General features: G+C 43.4%; 1 protein-coding gene across 7 annotated transcripts in view; it reads right to left on the reverse strand.

Moving 5' to 3' along the window:
- CHD3 (chromodomain helicase DNA binding protein 3) overlaps window positions 1–16621 on the reverse strand; it is a 1560957-nt gene that overhangs the window by 1070769 nt on the left and 473567 nt on the right. For all 7 annotated transcript variants that reach the window (XM_085639027.1, XM_085639025.1, XM_085639026.1 and 4 more), the window contains exon 8: window positions 3117–3328. In XM_085639027.1, coding sequence (XP_085495153.1) covers window positions 3117–3328 — 212 coding nt within the window. The remainder of the gene's footprint in view (window positions 1–3116; window positions 3329–16621) is intronic.

The raw sequence follows: 16621 nt of genomic DNA on the forward strand, positions 1-16621 counted from the left end.
AAGGTAAACATCTACACTTAAGAAGATACAGTGTTAAGAAGTGCTCTGGGAGCCCGGCACGTGAGCGGGACTATTCAGTGCTTATGATTGTCAATGGAGATCCCCTTGATCATCTAATAGAGACTTCTAGCCACAGATTTCTCACCTTTGAGTAAAAACCAAAGCAGTATCTATTTGGAGGTGGGTCTATGACTGGACTCAAGCCAGAAAGTCCTGCAGGATCGAGCAGGCAAAATGCCACTCTCTGTGGACCTAACTGTCCAGACAATATTGCTTTGTAAACATACGGAGGGAAGCACAAGTTGCTGCCTGGCAAAAATCTAGGATAGGGACTACCCATGCTTATGGAGTGGCAGCAGCTTCGTCCCTGGTAGAATGAGCATTTAGTCATTCCAGAGGTTTCTTTTTGGCCAATCTTAATGCAGAGTAGAATCAAGTGGGAATTGGTTCTCTTTTGCGTTGCCTTGCCTTTTTTCATTCCAGAGAACCCCACAAAGGGCTGATCATCCACCCGGTATTCCTGGGTACAATTAATGTAAATGCTGAGTGCTCTCTTGGGATCCAAGTGATGGAGCCTCTCCATCTTCCATAGAGGGGTGAGATGGAGCATAAAATGCCAGCAGGCTACCCAACATGGAACAGCATCACAACATTCGATAGAATGATGCATACTCAGCCTACGTAGAACCAGTTTGTCCGAGACGAAGGCAGTGTACGGTGCATTTACGCAAAGAGCCTAAAGCTCACTCACATGCCGAGGTGATGGTGACGAGGGACTCCATCTGTTTTTTAAAATATGTTTTTATTGATTTATAGCCGTTCAAACATAATACAATACTTTGGGCCAGCATTACATTTCGTAAACAAATATATATAAGAGGTAGCCCCTCAAGGATATGATACCATCCTATCAAGAAATAAATGCACATCCTCAACATTTTGTATGGATACATACAGTATTGTACTGGGACATAAATAGGTCAGTCTTACCAAGAAAAACATAACATCATAACTTTAACTTGCCCATTCCCCCCCCGAACGAGGAACTCCATCTTAATAGCAAGGAGTCAAAAAGGATAGCTGTAAACTGTTTCAGATGGAGTGCACATCAAGTAAGTTAGGACCAGATTATAGTTCCATTAGAGCATTACCATGGGAGAAGGGGGAAACATGTTGTAGTCCTTTCAGAAATCACATCACAACCAGTGACTTAAACAACTCTGGCTCATCTGGCAACCGCAAGAAGGCCGAAAGGGCTGAAAAGATAGCCTTTAATCATGCCCAAAGCAAAGCCTTGCTGGAAAAGAGACACAACAAACAACAGAATGTTAGATAATTTGGCCTGGAGAGGGTTGATGTGTGCCGCATACAGTTTTCGTCAAGGGACGTCTGGCTGTCAAGATGACATAAACCACCTTCAGAGGAAGGTCAAATGTGTTCAGCTGTTGCGGTTCAATCTCTAAGTATGACAGTGGAGATTGCAAAAACAAGGTTGTAGAACTTTGCCCAGTTGTTGCAACAGCAGGTCCTCCGGGAGAGGCAGCCTGATCAGAAGACATATGCTCAAGCCCAGGAGCTTTTCTCAGTGCCCAATCCAGAGCCACTAGGATGACTTCGGCCTGGTCTGACCTGATCTTCTTGAGAACTCTGGGCAGGATTGGTATCCACAGAAAGGCATACAGAAGTCCTGAGTTCCACTAGAGGAAGAACGTGTCTCCTAGCGAGAGATGACTAGAAGAACTCCAATATGCAGAAGCGCCGAAAGCAAGTGTTCATTGTGTGGGCAAATAGATTAAGCAAAGGTTCTCCCAATTCACAGAAGAGGTCTTGTGCCACCATAGTGTAATTGCCACTTGTGATCCACAGGATGTCGAAGGCTGATTTATTCTGCCCTGGCATTCAAAGAATACGCCATTTAGTTCGCCACCAGGAACATTTTCTAGCAGTCTAGCAATTTCCAGAGGAGTAGGGCTTCCTAGGCTGAGGTCTGAAACCCTACTCTGCCCTGTTTTCTGAAATACTGCATGGCAGTGATGTTGTACACGAGCACCTGAAACAGCCTCTCCTTGATTGACGGATGGAAGGCTCGCAGCACCAGGTGAATGGTCTTCAGCTGCAGCAGGTTGATGTGAAGCAGGGACTCCACCTAAGACCAGAGGCCCCAGATATCCGCCTCCCAAAAATTTCCATCCCAACCCAGATGCGTTGAGGTAAATGTGTATGAGAGACATGAAAGAGTCTCGAACTGTGTCTGGTGGCGCCGAAAGAAAGGAACTGATTTCAGGTCACAGACATGGTGCCTATGTAGGCTCCGCACATCTAGGCTGGAGCAGAACAGCATTAGAGTGGAGCCCACGGCGACACCTGACATAGCGCCAAGGTACTCCTGAAATGTTTCTGGATCCAGTCTGACACCTGGGGAATATTCATAAAATTAGGAATCTGTGTCTAGAGTTCTCTATCAGAATATAAGGCCAGTAAAATGAGGCAAATATATTAATGTGTTGACCTGTGATTTCTTTAATATTATGTTGATGCACTGAGGCCTCCTAACCCCATGACGGAGAACAGTTCAAAGCTAGTGAATCTATAGAAGATAAATGCTAGAGACTGAAATACAACAATATAAAATACTGGGAAATGGGTGGTGACAAACTGCACGGGAGATGGTGGCTAACGTGAGTAATCGTGTGCAATTGGAAATGACAGTTCACTTTAAATCTGAAATCTGAAGCACTTCAATTTTCCAGTCTGGCCAAATTCAGTGGAGCAATTCACTATCAGCTCGGAAAGAAGAAATGCAGTAACAGGATTTTAATGCCAATCCAACCTCTCTCTTTGCTCATTGCTACTTACACAATATGGTTCAAAGGCTCCAGTTTTACTGTTTTTAGGTCTGGCTCGATAATACAGCTGTCGGCAATACTTGTTACCAATTCTTTCACATAGGCATAGGAGGCTTTGCTCCACCCAGATGAATATTTATCCATCTCATCATGCTTTCGGCACAGTTTTTCTTGAAATATTTTATTCACAACTCAAAAGAAAGGCCAGACCTTTTGGCTTTGCCGCTGCCTGTTTATTTATTATTGCATGAATAACCATGAGATACTCACACAGTGAGGACAGCTCCATTTGCCCATGGGGGCCTTCTCGAGCTCTGGGTCTAGGCATACCAAATGATAGGCCCGTGGGCAGGTGTCACACAGGATGATCTCGCCGCCCTGCTGGCACACTTCGCAGTAATCCTGGTGGTCAGTTTCGTAGCCATCCACTCCAACTGCTGATACCATGGGCACTCCTGAGAGAACATCCTCTTCGCCGGGAACTGAGGGAGGAAAACCAGAGTGAGTGATAGCATCAGGAGAGCAGGCAAGGCCCCAGGAGAGCATCAGTCTTGTGCACAGTACCAGGTAGTATGTCATTGCCCTTAGATTAATATATTTCCTTCTTCATCTATTGTCAAAATTAGGTGTATGTATTCTCAGACAAGCACAGGAGAAGGGACGTGAACCTTCACTAAGCATTACAAAAATATAAGATTATAGTCGGAACTAAGGTGCCCTTGAGATCCAGCCCTTCAGATATGAATAATTCCACTAATTCAGTGTCCATCCTTACGAACACTAGACCCGCTTCATTATTGCATCTGTTAAAATACGATACTTTGTGGACTGGACTCTAACAGCTGTGATATTTATAGGCAAATTAAATACAGGGCCGGCTTTAGAGCAGTGTGATTGGTGCGGCCGCACTGGATGCTGACCTGTGGAGGGGGCACCGGCCTCGGGGAGGGTGGGGCGCTGTGTTTATCAATAACTTATGATTGGAGAGATGAGGAGCACTTTTGCCCGGTGGTAGTAAGAGAATGCGAGGAGGCGGTCATCGGGTGTGGGGGCACCAAAAATGATTGTCGCACAGGGCGCCGCCAGCGCAATAGCCGGCCCTGGGCATAGTGCACATTATGTGTTCTCAGCTACCTCTTTTTAAAGCACTACTTTTCCACAGCCTGTTAGAAGGGGGGTTGAGGTGTTTCCTGCCTTTCCTGGGTGACTCAGTGCTAGGCTGAATAGACCTTGGCTGAATGTAGAGTAGTAGGAGGAGTTTCCCTTGCACCTGAATAGGCCTGGTCTGCATTTGAAGTGGTAGGAGGAGTTGCACCTGCACCTGAATAGCACTGTTCCTGACTTCTACAATACCCTGTGGTGTGTCTGGGGCCTGGGCTTACAATGTGAAGGGGAGGTGTTGTGCACTTCTACAATGTGTCTGAATGCCCTCAGAACAAAGACTTTGGCACTGTAATTACAGGGGCTGTGACCTCATGAAAGATGATAAGACACTACGTGGACTGCACCTGGCCAGAGGACTGCCAGGAGGAAATGCCATTGAACTTGATTGCTCCAGAGTGCTGGCCTGCTGCCTATTGGGCGCTGAAATAAGGACTACCACTTTGCTCTGGGTCCCTTGTACTGGCCTACCTGCCTGCACCCTGCTAGTGCGTTCCCATTGCTCTCGAGCGCTTTGTTCCTTTGGGGCCTTGGCTCTGAACCTGGGCTTGGGTCGCGCTGTAGTATGTTTGCCTGAGACCCGGGGGGGAAGGGGGGGGGGTGTCTAGGTTTAGCAATAACTTATGATTGTAGAGATGAGGGGCTCTTTTGCCCAGTGGTGGTAAGAGAATGCGAGGAGTCGATCATGTGGTGTGGGGGCGCCAAAAGTGATTTTCGCACTCTGCGCCACCAGCGCTGAAGCCGGCCCTGATTAAATATCACTCCTGCAAAATGGGGCAAACCATATGGATTGTTGTGATTACTGCACCAAAGTCTGCAAGTCTTGGTATTTTCCAGGCATTTTTGTGCTCAATAAATTTTAACAGGGATGGCAGAGCTGTGCATAGCTGAGAAGAAATATCGTACAATAAACTAAGCTGCATTTCGCCTGAGTGGTAAAATACGATTGGAGTGTATTTAGGGTTCATCCTTTATTTATTTTGATCAATGAGTTCTTAATAATTATGTCAATGATTCAAGCTTTATTTGAAGGAGAATAACACATAACTATTAGTTTATTGTAAAATATGTGTCTCTGTATACTGATTTTAGGGTTCAGGGAGAGGCTCCCAATTTTCACGAGCAGAACAGAAATTTTCTGAAGGGTTTGTCAGACTCCTAGAAATATTCATCACAAGAAGCTGATGGGCAATCATCAGTAGAGCTTACCGACCTGCTGAGCAGCCTAAAATTTGAACAACATGTGTTCTTACCCACCCATAATAAAGGTCGCAAGTTAGACCAGGCATGGTCCACCAACCTATCAGTGGCTAATCTCACAGTCACCCCGTGTGCATGGTCTGACCACCACTTAATTAAATTCTCACTTATCGGCCCGACCCCTATGAAACCTCCCTCATGCCCTGGAATCCTTTCCAGGACCTGGTCCAGAGTAGATCTTAACTCCTGGGAATCACTTACTATAACCTCACCCAACTCATATGACGGCATAGATTGCCTTAAGGAAGAAATCACCAATTGGCTAATAGCAGCAAGCAACATACATGCTCCCCTTCTGAGATGCAAACAGGCAAGGCGCCAATAACGCGCCCAAATTGTTCTCTGATGATCTAAAAACAACTAAAACTGCACACTACCACACAGAACATAAATGGCGGATTAACTACTCAATCAAAAATAAAGAAGTCTACGCTTTACACCTTAAAGAATATAAAACATTAATTAGGCAAGCCAAATCCGTATTTTTCTGTAACAAAATCTTAAATTCTGTGAATAAGTCAAAGGAAATCTTCAGAATAGTTTCTGAACTGTCTAATTCTGACAGGGTGACCTTCCCTATCAAGCCCACTAGGAACCTATGTCATAAACTTAACTCCTCCTTCATCGAGAAGATTAGGACGATAAAAGATAGCATACCGGCTAGAAAACCCCTCCACGGTGATTCACACGACAACGGAAACCCGTTCACACTGTCTGAACTTCCCATAGTCAGCAAGGATTGCCTCGTGGACCTGCTGTCAAAAGTCAAATCGGGATCCCCTAATGATTTCTGCCCTCAGAGAGTCTTAAAAACTGTTTTTCCACATTTCCTTGACTTAGCTATATTCCTCCTCAACCAGTCCCTTAACCAAGGTGTCATTCCTGAGACTTCTAAGCAGGCTCTTGTGTCTCTACTCCAAAAGAAAGCCGGTGAGGACCCACTCACGTTGAAAAACTACCATACAATTTCACTGCTAGCATCCTTAGCGAAGGTGCTAGAGGCACATGTTGCCAGACATCTCTGCTCCTTTCTAGAGGAATCTATTTTTCTTGACCCCCCATCAGGCAGGAATTCAGCCAGCCCACTCAACTGAAGCGGTCATCCTCTCAGTTGTGGATGACATGCGGAACGAAATCGACAGAGGCACCACCCAAGCACTGGCCCTGGACCTGGCTGCAGCCTTCAACACAGTCAACCATGAGCTTTTTGTTGGCCGTGCAAGGGCTGCGGGCCTACAGGACTCAGCACTTGCCTGGGTTAAAAAATTAAAGGAGTACTCGCAATCAGTCCAGCTATCTCCCTTTAACTCTTCCAAGGTCTGGCTAACTTGTGAAGTAACTCAGGGATCTTCCCTGTCCCCTATTTCTCTTCTACCTGTATATTCACAACCTAGTGCATTCCCTAAAGGAAATGAAAGTCAGAATCTAAAACTATTAGGACAATATGCAGTTACTTTTCACTATTAATAACTCCATTGAATCTAAGGTAGCCTTTCAAAATACTATACTGTTCATCAGAGATTGGATGAAAAGAAATCAACTAAAATTAAATTCTGACAAGGCAGAAATTTTCATAACTTAAAATAAGCACGATCTGTGGAATTCCATTTTCTTGCCCCCCCCCCACGATAGGTACCCCGGCCTAAGTACTCTGTAAAAAGTCTTGGAGTTCTCATCGACAAGAATCCGTCCATGAAACTCCAATTAGGAGCGGTAACATCCTTCTGTTTTCTACAGCTGCTTAAAGAAATCAACAAGATTGGCACATTCTTCACCTTTGAAGCCCTGGTTCAGGTCATTATCGCCTTAGTCATCTCAAGGATAGTCTGTGTGAGCTCTCTCTATCTTGACCTTCCAAAAGGCCTCGATCGAAGACTTCAACTTGCATAAAACCAGGCAGCCAAGCTAATCGCTCAACAACCCAGACACTGCCACATTATCCCCCTGATGAGAAAGCTACTTTGGCTACAGATAGAACAATGAACTATCTTCAAGACCAGATGTATCATTTTTAAATCACTCTACAGCAGAAGCCCAGCCTTTACATCATCCGCAATTAAAAAATATACCCCCCCCCCACCCACATGAATCTTACAATCCCCACATTATAAAAAGCGACAGGGAGGGTTCCAGATTCTCTGCTCTCACTCCCCACATCTAGAACTTCCACCCCCCTGAGATTAGATACACCCCCAGCAACATGAGATTTAAGCAACTCCTGAAGTCTTGGCTCTTCAGACAAGCCTATGACTAATGCCGTGAGCAGTGTGCTTGCTTCTGTTACCTAGCACCAAGAAACCGACCTGGGGCATGTGCGCTATACAAAAACTAGTAACATAACAAGTTTAACTGAGTAGGCGAGGGGAGAAGCACATGCCAGTTTTTTTAAATTTTCAGTACAGATAACAGTTTTGTTTTGAGGCTTAGGAAATCTACCAGACCTAATAATTTTGGCGCACCCAATTTCATTGCCACATCGACCGCAACTTCACCTATCCTTCATCCAAGACTGCACAGGCGTTATTAATGATTTTTGACTGTGGAGTCACTGCACTGGTGGCGGAGACCACCCATATAAAAAAATAGGCAGGCGTAAAAATACGACTCGTAAAATTGCTTTGTGAATTACAAAAAATCAAAGTTACATGAAAGTGTGAGTTTACCTTTGTGAATCAGGCCCTGAGAAATGTAGGTGTCAACCTTAAAATTAAAATCTACCATCTGGACTGAACTTCACCTTGCTGCTTTTCTAAAATACATTTAAAGAAGGAAAATGTTACTTACCCTGTAACCATCTGTTCATAGAGTGTAAATCTGTGGTTTTCTTTGCTCTGCATACTCCTGCCATCTAGTATTGGACTCAGATATTTGCAAGTTGTTTGTCTTCAAAGTAGTCTTTCGGGTCACAGAATTTGGGGATTACAGGCTCAGCCCTAAAATTGCTAACTTCCTTTCTTAGTTGCAGATCGCAGACGATAATCATTAAAAATACTCCTCTGGGTCAATCACTTTGTCTTGTGGGGTCCCTCAGGGTTTCTTTTGGGCTTTCTGCACACCCCCAGTGAGGACGCTCACCTCTGTCAGCTGCTCCGGTGGCCGGGCTTTGCTCCGCCTTCCCTGTTTGTCCTGCTCATCGCGAGGGTCCGGCCGGGCTTTGCTCCGCTGGCCCCGTGTGCACCACAACTCCCAGGATCCCCTGGGCAACGACGCGAGATCATCCCGCGCCAGGAGGCGCTTAAAGCTTCGTCCGGTCCCTCGCCCCGCGAGGACGCGCGCGGGACGCGCCGGGCGAAGCCCGGGCAAAGGGCGGGCCCTCTGTGGCCCTCAGTGGTCACCCGTGGTCGGGCGGGCCATCCCTCTGTCCACATCAGGCTGCGAAGGTACGTGAACATACCATGGGGAAACGTACTAACACGACTGCACCTGTAGACCCTGTTGAGTTGCCCACATCGTTTGATAAATTATTGGCCAATGCCCATACCATGGTCACCAATGAGATAGCAGACACTGAAAGAAGGATGTCCATTGGACTACCTACTATTACTCCTCTATGCCCTCAATCTCCAAAGGCTACTTCCAATCTCGACCTCCCACTTTCCCCTACAGTAATTGCCATTAAACCAACTGTCCAAGTTGATACATCAGCCCCTATTATTGGAACCACCAGTTTGGCGACTGTCCCTGTCACTGACTTTTTAGTGGGACCTGAAACAGAAATAACGCCATCTACTAATAAAACAGCAGGGGGAAAAAGCAAGAGAGGCCCTGCTAAAAGTACTGTAAACAAAAGGAAACAACCAAGTCGCTGTAAAAATCAACCTACCCCACAGAGCATGTGGAATAAAGATAAAGACTGTGAAATAGTAACACCAATTGTCATCGAGGATCTACTGCCTTCACTATCACTATTGGATAAAGGCACTGAGAGCCTCCCTGCTTTTGACAGTAGACAACAGCTGTTAGCTATGGACAAAGGCACCTGTGGGGATTTCATGTTGCCCCTTGAGGGAATTGATAACTCTGTCTACACACAGACTGAATTCTTCGATCGAAATATCCAATCTAAATACAATGGCAACTTGATCGAAACTATTGTAGACACCATTTTTAAACAAGTTGAAGTTCAAATAGCTAAACAATTTAATATTATTTTTAAGAGACTAGATAAAATCGAAAACCTTGTAAAAAAAGAGGAAACTAAAAGAAAAGGCATTATTAGTTTAGATGCCCTCCGGGGCGAGAAATTTATGAAGGAGCTAGAACCACTATGTAATGTCCTGAGGGAGGGGGTCTGGCTATTACTGCTGACCCTGGGTCTAGTAACATCAAAGGCCCAACTATTTCTAAAATGGTATGCTCTAATAGCAGCCCAGCCAATACCCCACCCGTACGGAACATTGGTTAAATTTATGACCCCTCTGAAGTAGTAGGAATAGCAATGGCCAACACTGTAAGTTCAAATGTCAAGGCTATTGCTACCCCATTAACTACTTCACTAGCCAGGACAGGCAGCACTCCTGATGGCGTAAGCAATAGTGGAGGTGTACCTGTAAGAAATAGACCCACTTACAATCAAGGGCCGTCACTCCACTTACCCCCAGAAGCCTGCCCATATGTTCTAGTCTTAGCAGGCGTCCCTGCCCTTAAAGAAGGTCAAGGTGAGTCATGGGTACAACTACACAATAAATGTATCGATTGGCTGACCAAACATAAAGGGGCAAGATGGGACATCTCAAATGAGATCATATCAGCTCGTCAGGTGAGTTGGGTGGGTCCACAACACAAAAACATAAGTGGGGACTGTATAGTGATCAATTTTAGACACCCAAACTCAGTTAGATTCTTCATGGATAATTATAAAACCCACGCCAGTCTGTCTACCGCAATAACCCTCCTTCCACTGGGTTATTTCTATAGGCCTCCTCATAGATTATTTCAAACGGCCCCTACCACTCTTCCCCTATCTAATAGATTTTCCGCCTTATCCGATTTAGGAAGTCTAGATTGACCACCACTAACATTTCCTAACATAACTGATGAGGTTACAAGTATTGTTCCTTTGGTAAAGGCAAATTTCACATGTATTCACAAGCCATGCCCAGGTAGATTAGTACCTCCACATGTAGTATGCCCCGATCTTCCCACTGCCCTTCCTCTTTCCCCCATTATCTTACCGATTGATACTTTGAGTATCATTAGTTGGAACATTGCTGGGCTCTTAGGAAAGATGAAAATTAAAGAATGGGTTACTTGGATAAGTAACTTTGATGTGGTAATGTTGCAAGAAACATGGTGCACACGTGTTCAATTACTGGAGGGCTTTTTCTGTCATAATCTTATTGCACCATCTCCTGCTATGGGGCGACCTAGTGGTGGTCTATCTATCTGGGCAAAAATCTCTAAGGACGTGAAAATTGAACCACTATATGTGCTCAGCAAACACTTGATAGCTGTGAAATATGTTGCAAGGTTAAAGATTTGTTTTATAAACTTTTATAACAATGATTTCGTTAACCATCCTAATCCCACTTTTTTAGAATTGTTTAATTTTATTGATGAAATTGCAAATGGAGAAAAGTATGGCCAATTTGATGGTATTTGTGTAGGCGGAGATTTCAATGCTCACATTCATTCTATATCCCCGCCTTGTAGACGAGGATCTGAACTATTGGACTTATTATATAGCAGGGATTTAGACGATGTAATGGGTTACAGTGGAATTGCTGAGGAAAAGGCACCGGCCCCCACCTATATTGGCCGCGGTAGTTCAACAACTATTGACTATATGTTTACCTCCTCCCTCCTTAGTGGTGTGTTACTTAAATCTGAGGTTGTCAGTAGCTCATATAGCGATCACCTGCCAATAGTAATTCACCTTAAATCCATTAAAAAACCTATAGGCCCACTTGAGGTTGGGGCCTCAAACATTACTGTATCTACAGATAGGCTTAGGATTGTATGGAGAGGGATTGATAACCAAGAGATTCTAGTTAATGTGATTAAGAATCACCCTCTATTGATCTCCAACTGCTTAACATTCGGCGGCCCTGATATAATCAAGTCCTTCTGTGATTTATGTGCAGCTATAAAAAGGGCAATCTCCAAACCCCTAAAAAAGAATAACATAAATAACCACAGATGGTTTGACACTGATTGTTCGAGGGCTAATAGAGAGCTCAGAAAGGCCTTGGAAGCTAAACCCCGAGATGTGTCCCTTGTCAGATCATTACGCTTTAAATATAAACATACATTAAAAGTTAGATCTGAGGAGCTGTTAATAAGCCACTGGGACAATCTCACTAAAACTGTCGCCCTAAAAGACTCGACAGGGTTTTGGAGAGAAGTAAAGAACTTGAGAGCCCTGGGCAGTAACATTACCCCGATAAACTGCAATATCACAGGTGATTCATGGGTCAATCATTTTTCTAAGCTCTATGCTGCTGTTGGAGATCTAACCGAGGATACTTTCCCCGACAGTACCATAGTTATAACATTAGAGGAGGTGGAGGATGCCATTGCCAACAGTGCTGGCAATAAGGCTCCTGGCCCAGATGGCCTGTCCATTGACCAGATAAAATCTAACATCTGTATCTGGGCCCCCTTACTCTGTAACCTTTTTAATAACTTGAGTAAGAAATCCATCCCCTCGACATGGTCCAACAGCACCATTGTACCCATTTTTAAAAAAGGAGATAGGATGGACCCGGGGTGTTATCGACCAATATCCCTGATCGATAACACCCTGAAGGTCCTTGGAAGGGTTCTATTTAATAAAATTAGTACCTGGGCAGACGAGAACTCTATTATCCACCGTTGCCAGTTGGGCTTTAGGAGTAAACTTGGCACGGTGGAACAATGCTTGAATCTTAATCTCCTAATGGCCAAATATACAAGAGCCAAACAATCCCCCTTATATTTTGGTTTTATGGATTTAAGTTCAGCATTTGATTTTGTAAACCGTTCCCGCTTATGGTCCATTCTTTTAAATTATGGTTTAGATGAACCTTTAGTCCACTTTTTGGCCAACCTCCATTGCAATTTGAAAGCCCGAGTACGAATAAATAACGAAGGCGAGGTTTCAAATGATATTTTAATTGGCAAGGGGGTGAGACAAGGCTGCGTCCTGGCCCCCTTGCTTTTTATATTATACATTAATGAACTAACTAACTCCTTATGTAATCTGACAAAGGATGTCCCTATCATTAATCAGAGACCTATCCCGGCGTTACTTTACGCAGATGATGCGGTCCTTATGGGCCGCACCCCGAATGCTCTGCGCATTTTAATCTCGGGATTTGTTAATTATATGTCTGAACTTGGTCTGTGCACTAATTTTAGCAATTCTTTTATAATGACCTGCGGCCCTAAACATTATAAAATCCCAAAGATTGCGATAGGCCAAAATATTTTAAAAAGCACATGCACTTTCCCTTATCTGGGTCTACTATTCTCTAATAGCGGTTCATGGCAACCCCATGTTGCAATGGGGAGGAACAAACTCTCTAAATCCATTAATTCTGTCACCTCTCTTCGTCAACTCCGTCGGGCTGATGTGGTTTCCAGTTTATTACAAATTTACCGGACTCAATGTCTTCCAACTGGAACGTATGGAGCAGAAGTCTGGGGATTCTCGAACTGTTCAGAATTACAAAGAGAAGAGAATAGATTTTGTCGGAAGATCCTGGGGGGGGTTATTAGTGCACCGACCTTCGTATGTCATAAAGAACTAAAATTACATTATATTGAGATTTTATAAGAGCCAGACCTGCATTATTTTGGTTAAGGATTTGGCAAAACCCAGCAGCTTCCCTTTCCCGTGAGATCATTATGGATTGTTTGAAATGTGAGAACTCGAGCTTAATCCCCTGGATAAATGCGGTGGAAAGGAGCCTTGCGAGTGTCAACTATGGTCACCTCTTCACAGATCCCAACCAGATTGACCGCTCCCATAAAAATCTGGTGAGAAGGGCACTCTACCAATACTTTTATAATGAGAGGGAAAGAGTGGACTCACTGAAATTATCTACAACAAACTACCTAATGATCCGGGAGTTATATACTGAATCTCCGACGTTACCCGAGCCCTATCTACGCAAAAATTTGGGCAGGTGGAACAGGGGCTTATTATTTAGATTTAGGGACAGGAGCATTGTAAACCTTATCTGCTTTCCATTGGGCTACACTAAAAATCTGGAAAAATTACATTGCCCCTGTGATTTTGGTGGAACCCAGAGTATGCTCCATTTCATTTTTGGCTGCGGTTTTTATAGGAAATATACAAAGTATTACCTAATCCCTTATTGCAGGAAATATGATTTGACTGACCATAATCATGCTTTTAGACACTTTTTAACGCTTGGATCGGACGAATTAATTTTTAGAGTCAGTGGTTTTCTTAATGCAATCGTACGCTCACGCAGGTCTTTGAAAATTGAGTAATTCTGTTTATATACGCACTACGCACTTTAAAGCTCAATTTGCACAAACCTAATGCACTGTATCTGCTTTGCCTCTATAACGTTAGTAGTTACATTTCTGTATATTTTTATATATTGCACGTATGATGGTCTAATGTATAGTCTAGTAAGACGGTATAATTGTATTTTAATTGTTGCTCTTGTAAGTTATATCTAATATGTTATTTATTATTAATTTGCGGCCTAAAACTGTAGTGTTAAACTGTGTATTTTAATTCAGGTTTTGTGCTTTTATGGATGGTTTTGAAATCCGAATAAAGTCTATTTGAATTTGAATTTGAATCTAGTATTGGACTCAGATGTTTGCAAGTTGTTTGTCTTCAAAGTAGTCTTTCGGGTCACAGAATTTGGGGATTACAGGCTCAGCCCTAAAATTGCTAACTTCCTTTCTTAGTTGCAGATCGCAGACGATAATCATTAAAAATACTCCTCTGGGTCAATCACTTTGTCTTGTGGGGTCCCTCAGGGTTCTTCCCTGAGCCCTACACTTTTCAACCTATATATTTCCGCACTAGCAGAGTTGATAAGGTCCTTTGGGCTTCAGACCACATCATATGCCAATGACACACAATTAATTGTGTCAATTACCAAAGATACACAGGCTCGTTCTTCCAATTTCAAAACTTGCATGCAGGCTGTAGCCACTTGGATGGGCAAAGATTACCTGAGACTGAATGGAGACCAGGCTGAGGTCTTGACATTTGGAAGTCAACCATCCATCTGGGACACCTCCTGGAGGCCAGACATTTTAGGGACCCTACCCACGCAGGCTGATTCAGGAGAAAAACTGTGAGTCCTGGTAGATATAAATCCGTCATTTGACCTTCAGGTCAATTGTATTGTATTGACCGTTTTTGGGATTATCAGGACTCTCAGAAAGGTGTTTCCCTTTATTGCTCTCTTGGCACGTGAACAAGTGACTCTGGCCTTGATTTCATCTAGCTTAGATTATTGTAAAGCGCTAAATATGGAGATCAGTAAGTCTGCATTGCCAAGATGCAGCTGGTACAGAATGTTGTGGCCAGACTGATTCTTGGCATTCCCAAACATCAATTTACATCTAGGGTGGGATATCGAAGCTTCCTTGGCTACCAATAAACAAGTGTGTTATGTTTAAAGCTTCATGCATTGTTCATAAGGAACTAAACAATACTGGACTTAGAGGAATGAGACAAATGTTTCATTGGTATCTCCCTTCTCGACATCTCCATTCTGCAAACAAACCGTGTGGTTGTTCCTAAATACCGGGAGGCAAAGTGTGGAGGCAGAGCGTTTTCGGTTGCTGCAGCCAAGCTCTGGAATTGTCTCCGGTTATCTGTCAGCCGCCTTCAGGCTCATGCCCCTTTTCGAAATGACTTGAAAACTTGGCTCCTCACTCTCTAAGTTAATTTGAAATGACTTCTTGATGGTTTTCCCGCAACCACTTTCACTACATTTCTGTTCTGTGCTAACCCTTCTTTAGCGCCTTGACGCCCTTGGCCATTTGTTCGCACTCATATAAATCCAATTCATTTCATTTCACAAGAGATATAGAGACTCCTCCCTTCGCTGGTAATGCTCATAGAAACTGTCTCCATGTTCGACCGACTTCCCATATAAGACCACTCTTGAAGAATAATTGTAAATAAATAACCATTTAAACACCCCTTGGTTACTATATGTAAAAGCTATTTTGTACCAGTTAGGCTTCGCTGCTATGGGGGATCCTCCAACAGAGGCACACTGGATCACAAAGTCTTAAAAGAAACATTCTGGACTTGTTCATAGGACGGAGAGTTATATGATTGTAAGCCTGGTAATATTTCAGACAGGTTTCTGGACTACAAACGCACAACATTAGTTAAGTTCTTCCTTGAAAACTTAGTATGTCCAACAGCTAAGCAATTACATGGAAACTGTAGATATACAATCTTATTTAATAGTTTTTGCAAAAGATGGGAAAGAACTTCCGTCACAGTGATAGATGTCCAGCATGCTAAATAGAGTCTGAATCGACACCCCATTTGTTTAGTTTTTTTGCAACGCCTATGTTGCTCTTAGTGAGAAATAGATCCTACCCATTTGCCTATGTTAGGAACTACACAGCACTTAGAAGCTCTAAGAATTTTAAGAACTGGTACAGATAGAGTAATCATCTATAGCGTGGATAAACCTTTCACCACCATGTGGTTAATGAGAAGGAAGCTTTGTGCTGCAGGCACACAAAACTGGATGCAGAATTAAGTTTATTATTTCTATTCATGTTATATAATAATGCATCAGAGCTTGCCTTGGTATTATAATATTTGCAGATGAACTGTGATCAGCTTTTTTAGATTATGTTTTTAATATAAATGTATTTTGTTATGTTGTGTTTTAAAGGGTATTTTTTATCCAAAATAAACAACATTTATCGACTGATAGTTTTTTGCACAGTTGGTGAGAGAAGCATGGAGTGGTGAGCAGACAGACTGTGATGCACATGTGTACTGCGAAAGGTGCTTAATTAGTAAAGAAAAGAGATCTATGATCAGAGCCTCACGCTTCCAGGGAGGAGGTGGCTTTTTCTGAATCTACAGCACTACATGCTACGAACAAATGCTTAGAAAGCAAGTAACATTGGTGTCATAATGCTGTAGATACACATGCTCTGCAGGGACTGTAAAACAGTACCCTTCTACAAGTTTGGCTAGTGCGTGGATGATGCAGATGCCTGACACAAGGTCCTTAAGATCGTCTGGCCAATCATAGCCTGTTATCTGGTGAAGATATCCAAACAGCAGTATTTGGTGAATGTGTGGGGGATTGACCAAGGGGCTATTTTAAATATGTCAGCCTGGGGAAAGTTCCCTAAGAAGGACATAGTTGCTGCCTTCTTCCGTGTATAGTGTGCCCTGT

Source organism: Triturus cristatus, chromosome 12 (assembly GCF_964204655.1).
Source record: "Triturus cristatus chromosome 12, aTriCri1.1, whole genome shotgun sequence".
Classification (NCBI taxonomy): Eukaryota; Metazoa; Chordata; class Amphibia; order Caudata; family Salamandridae; genus Triturus; species Triturus cristatus.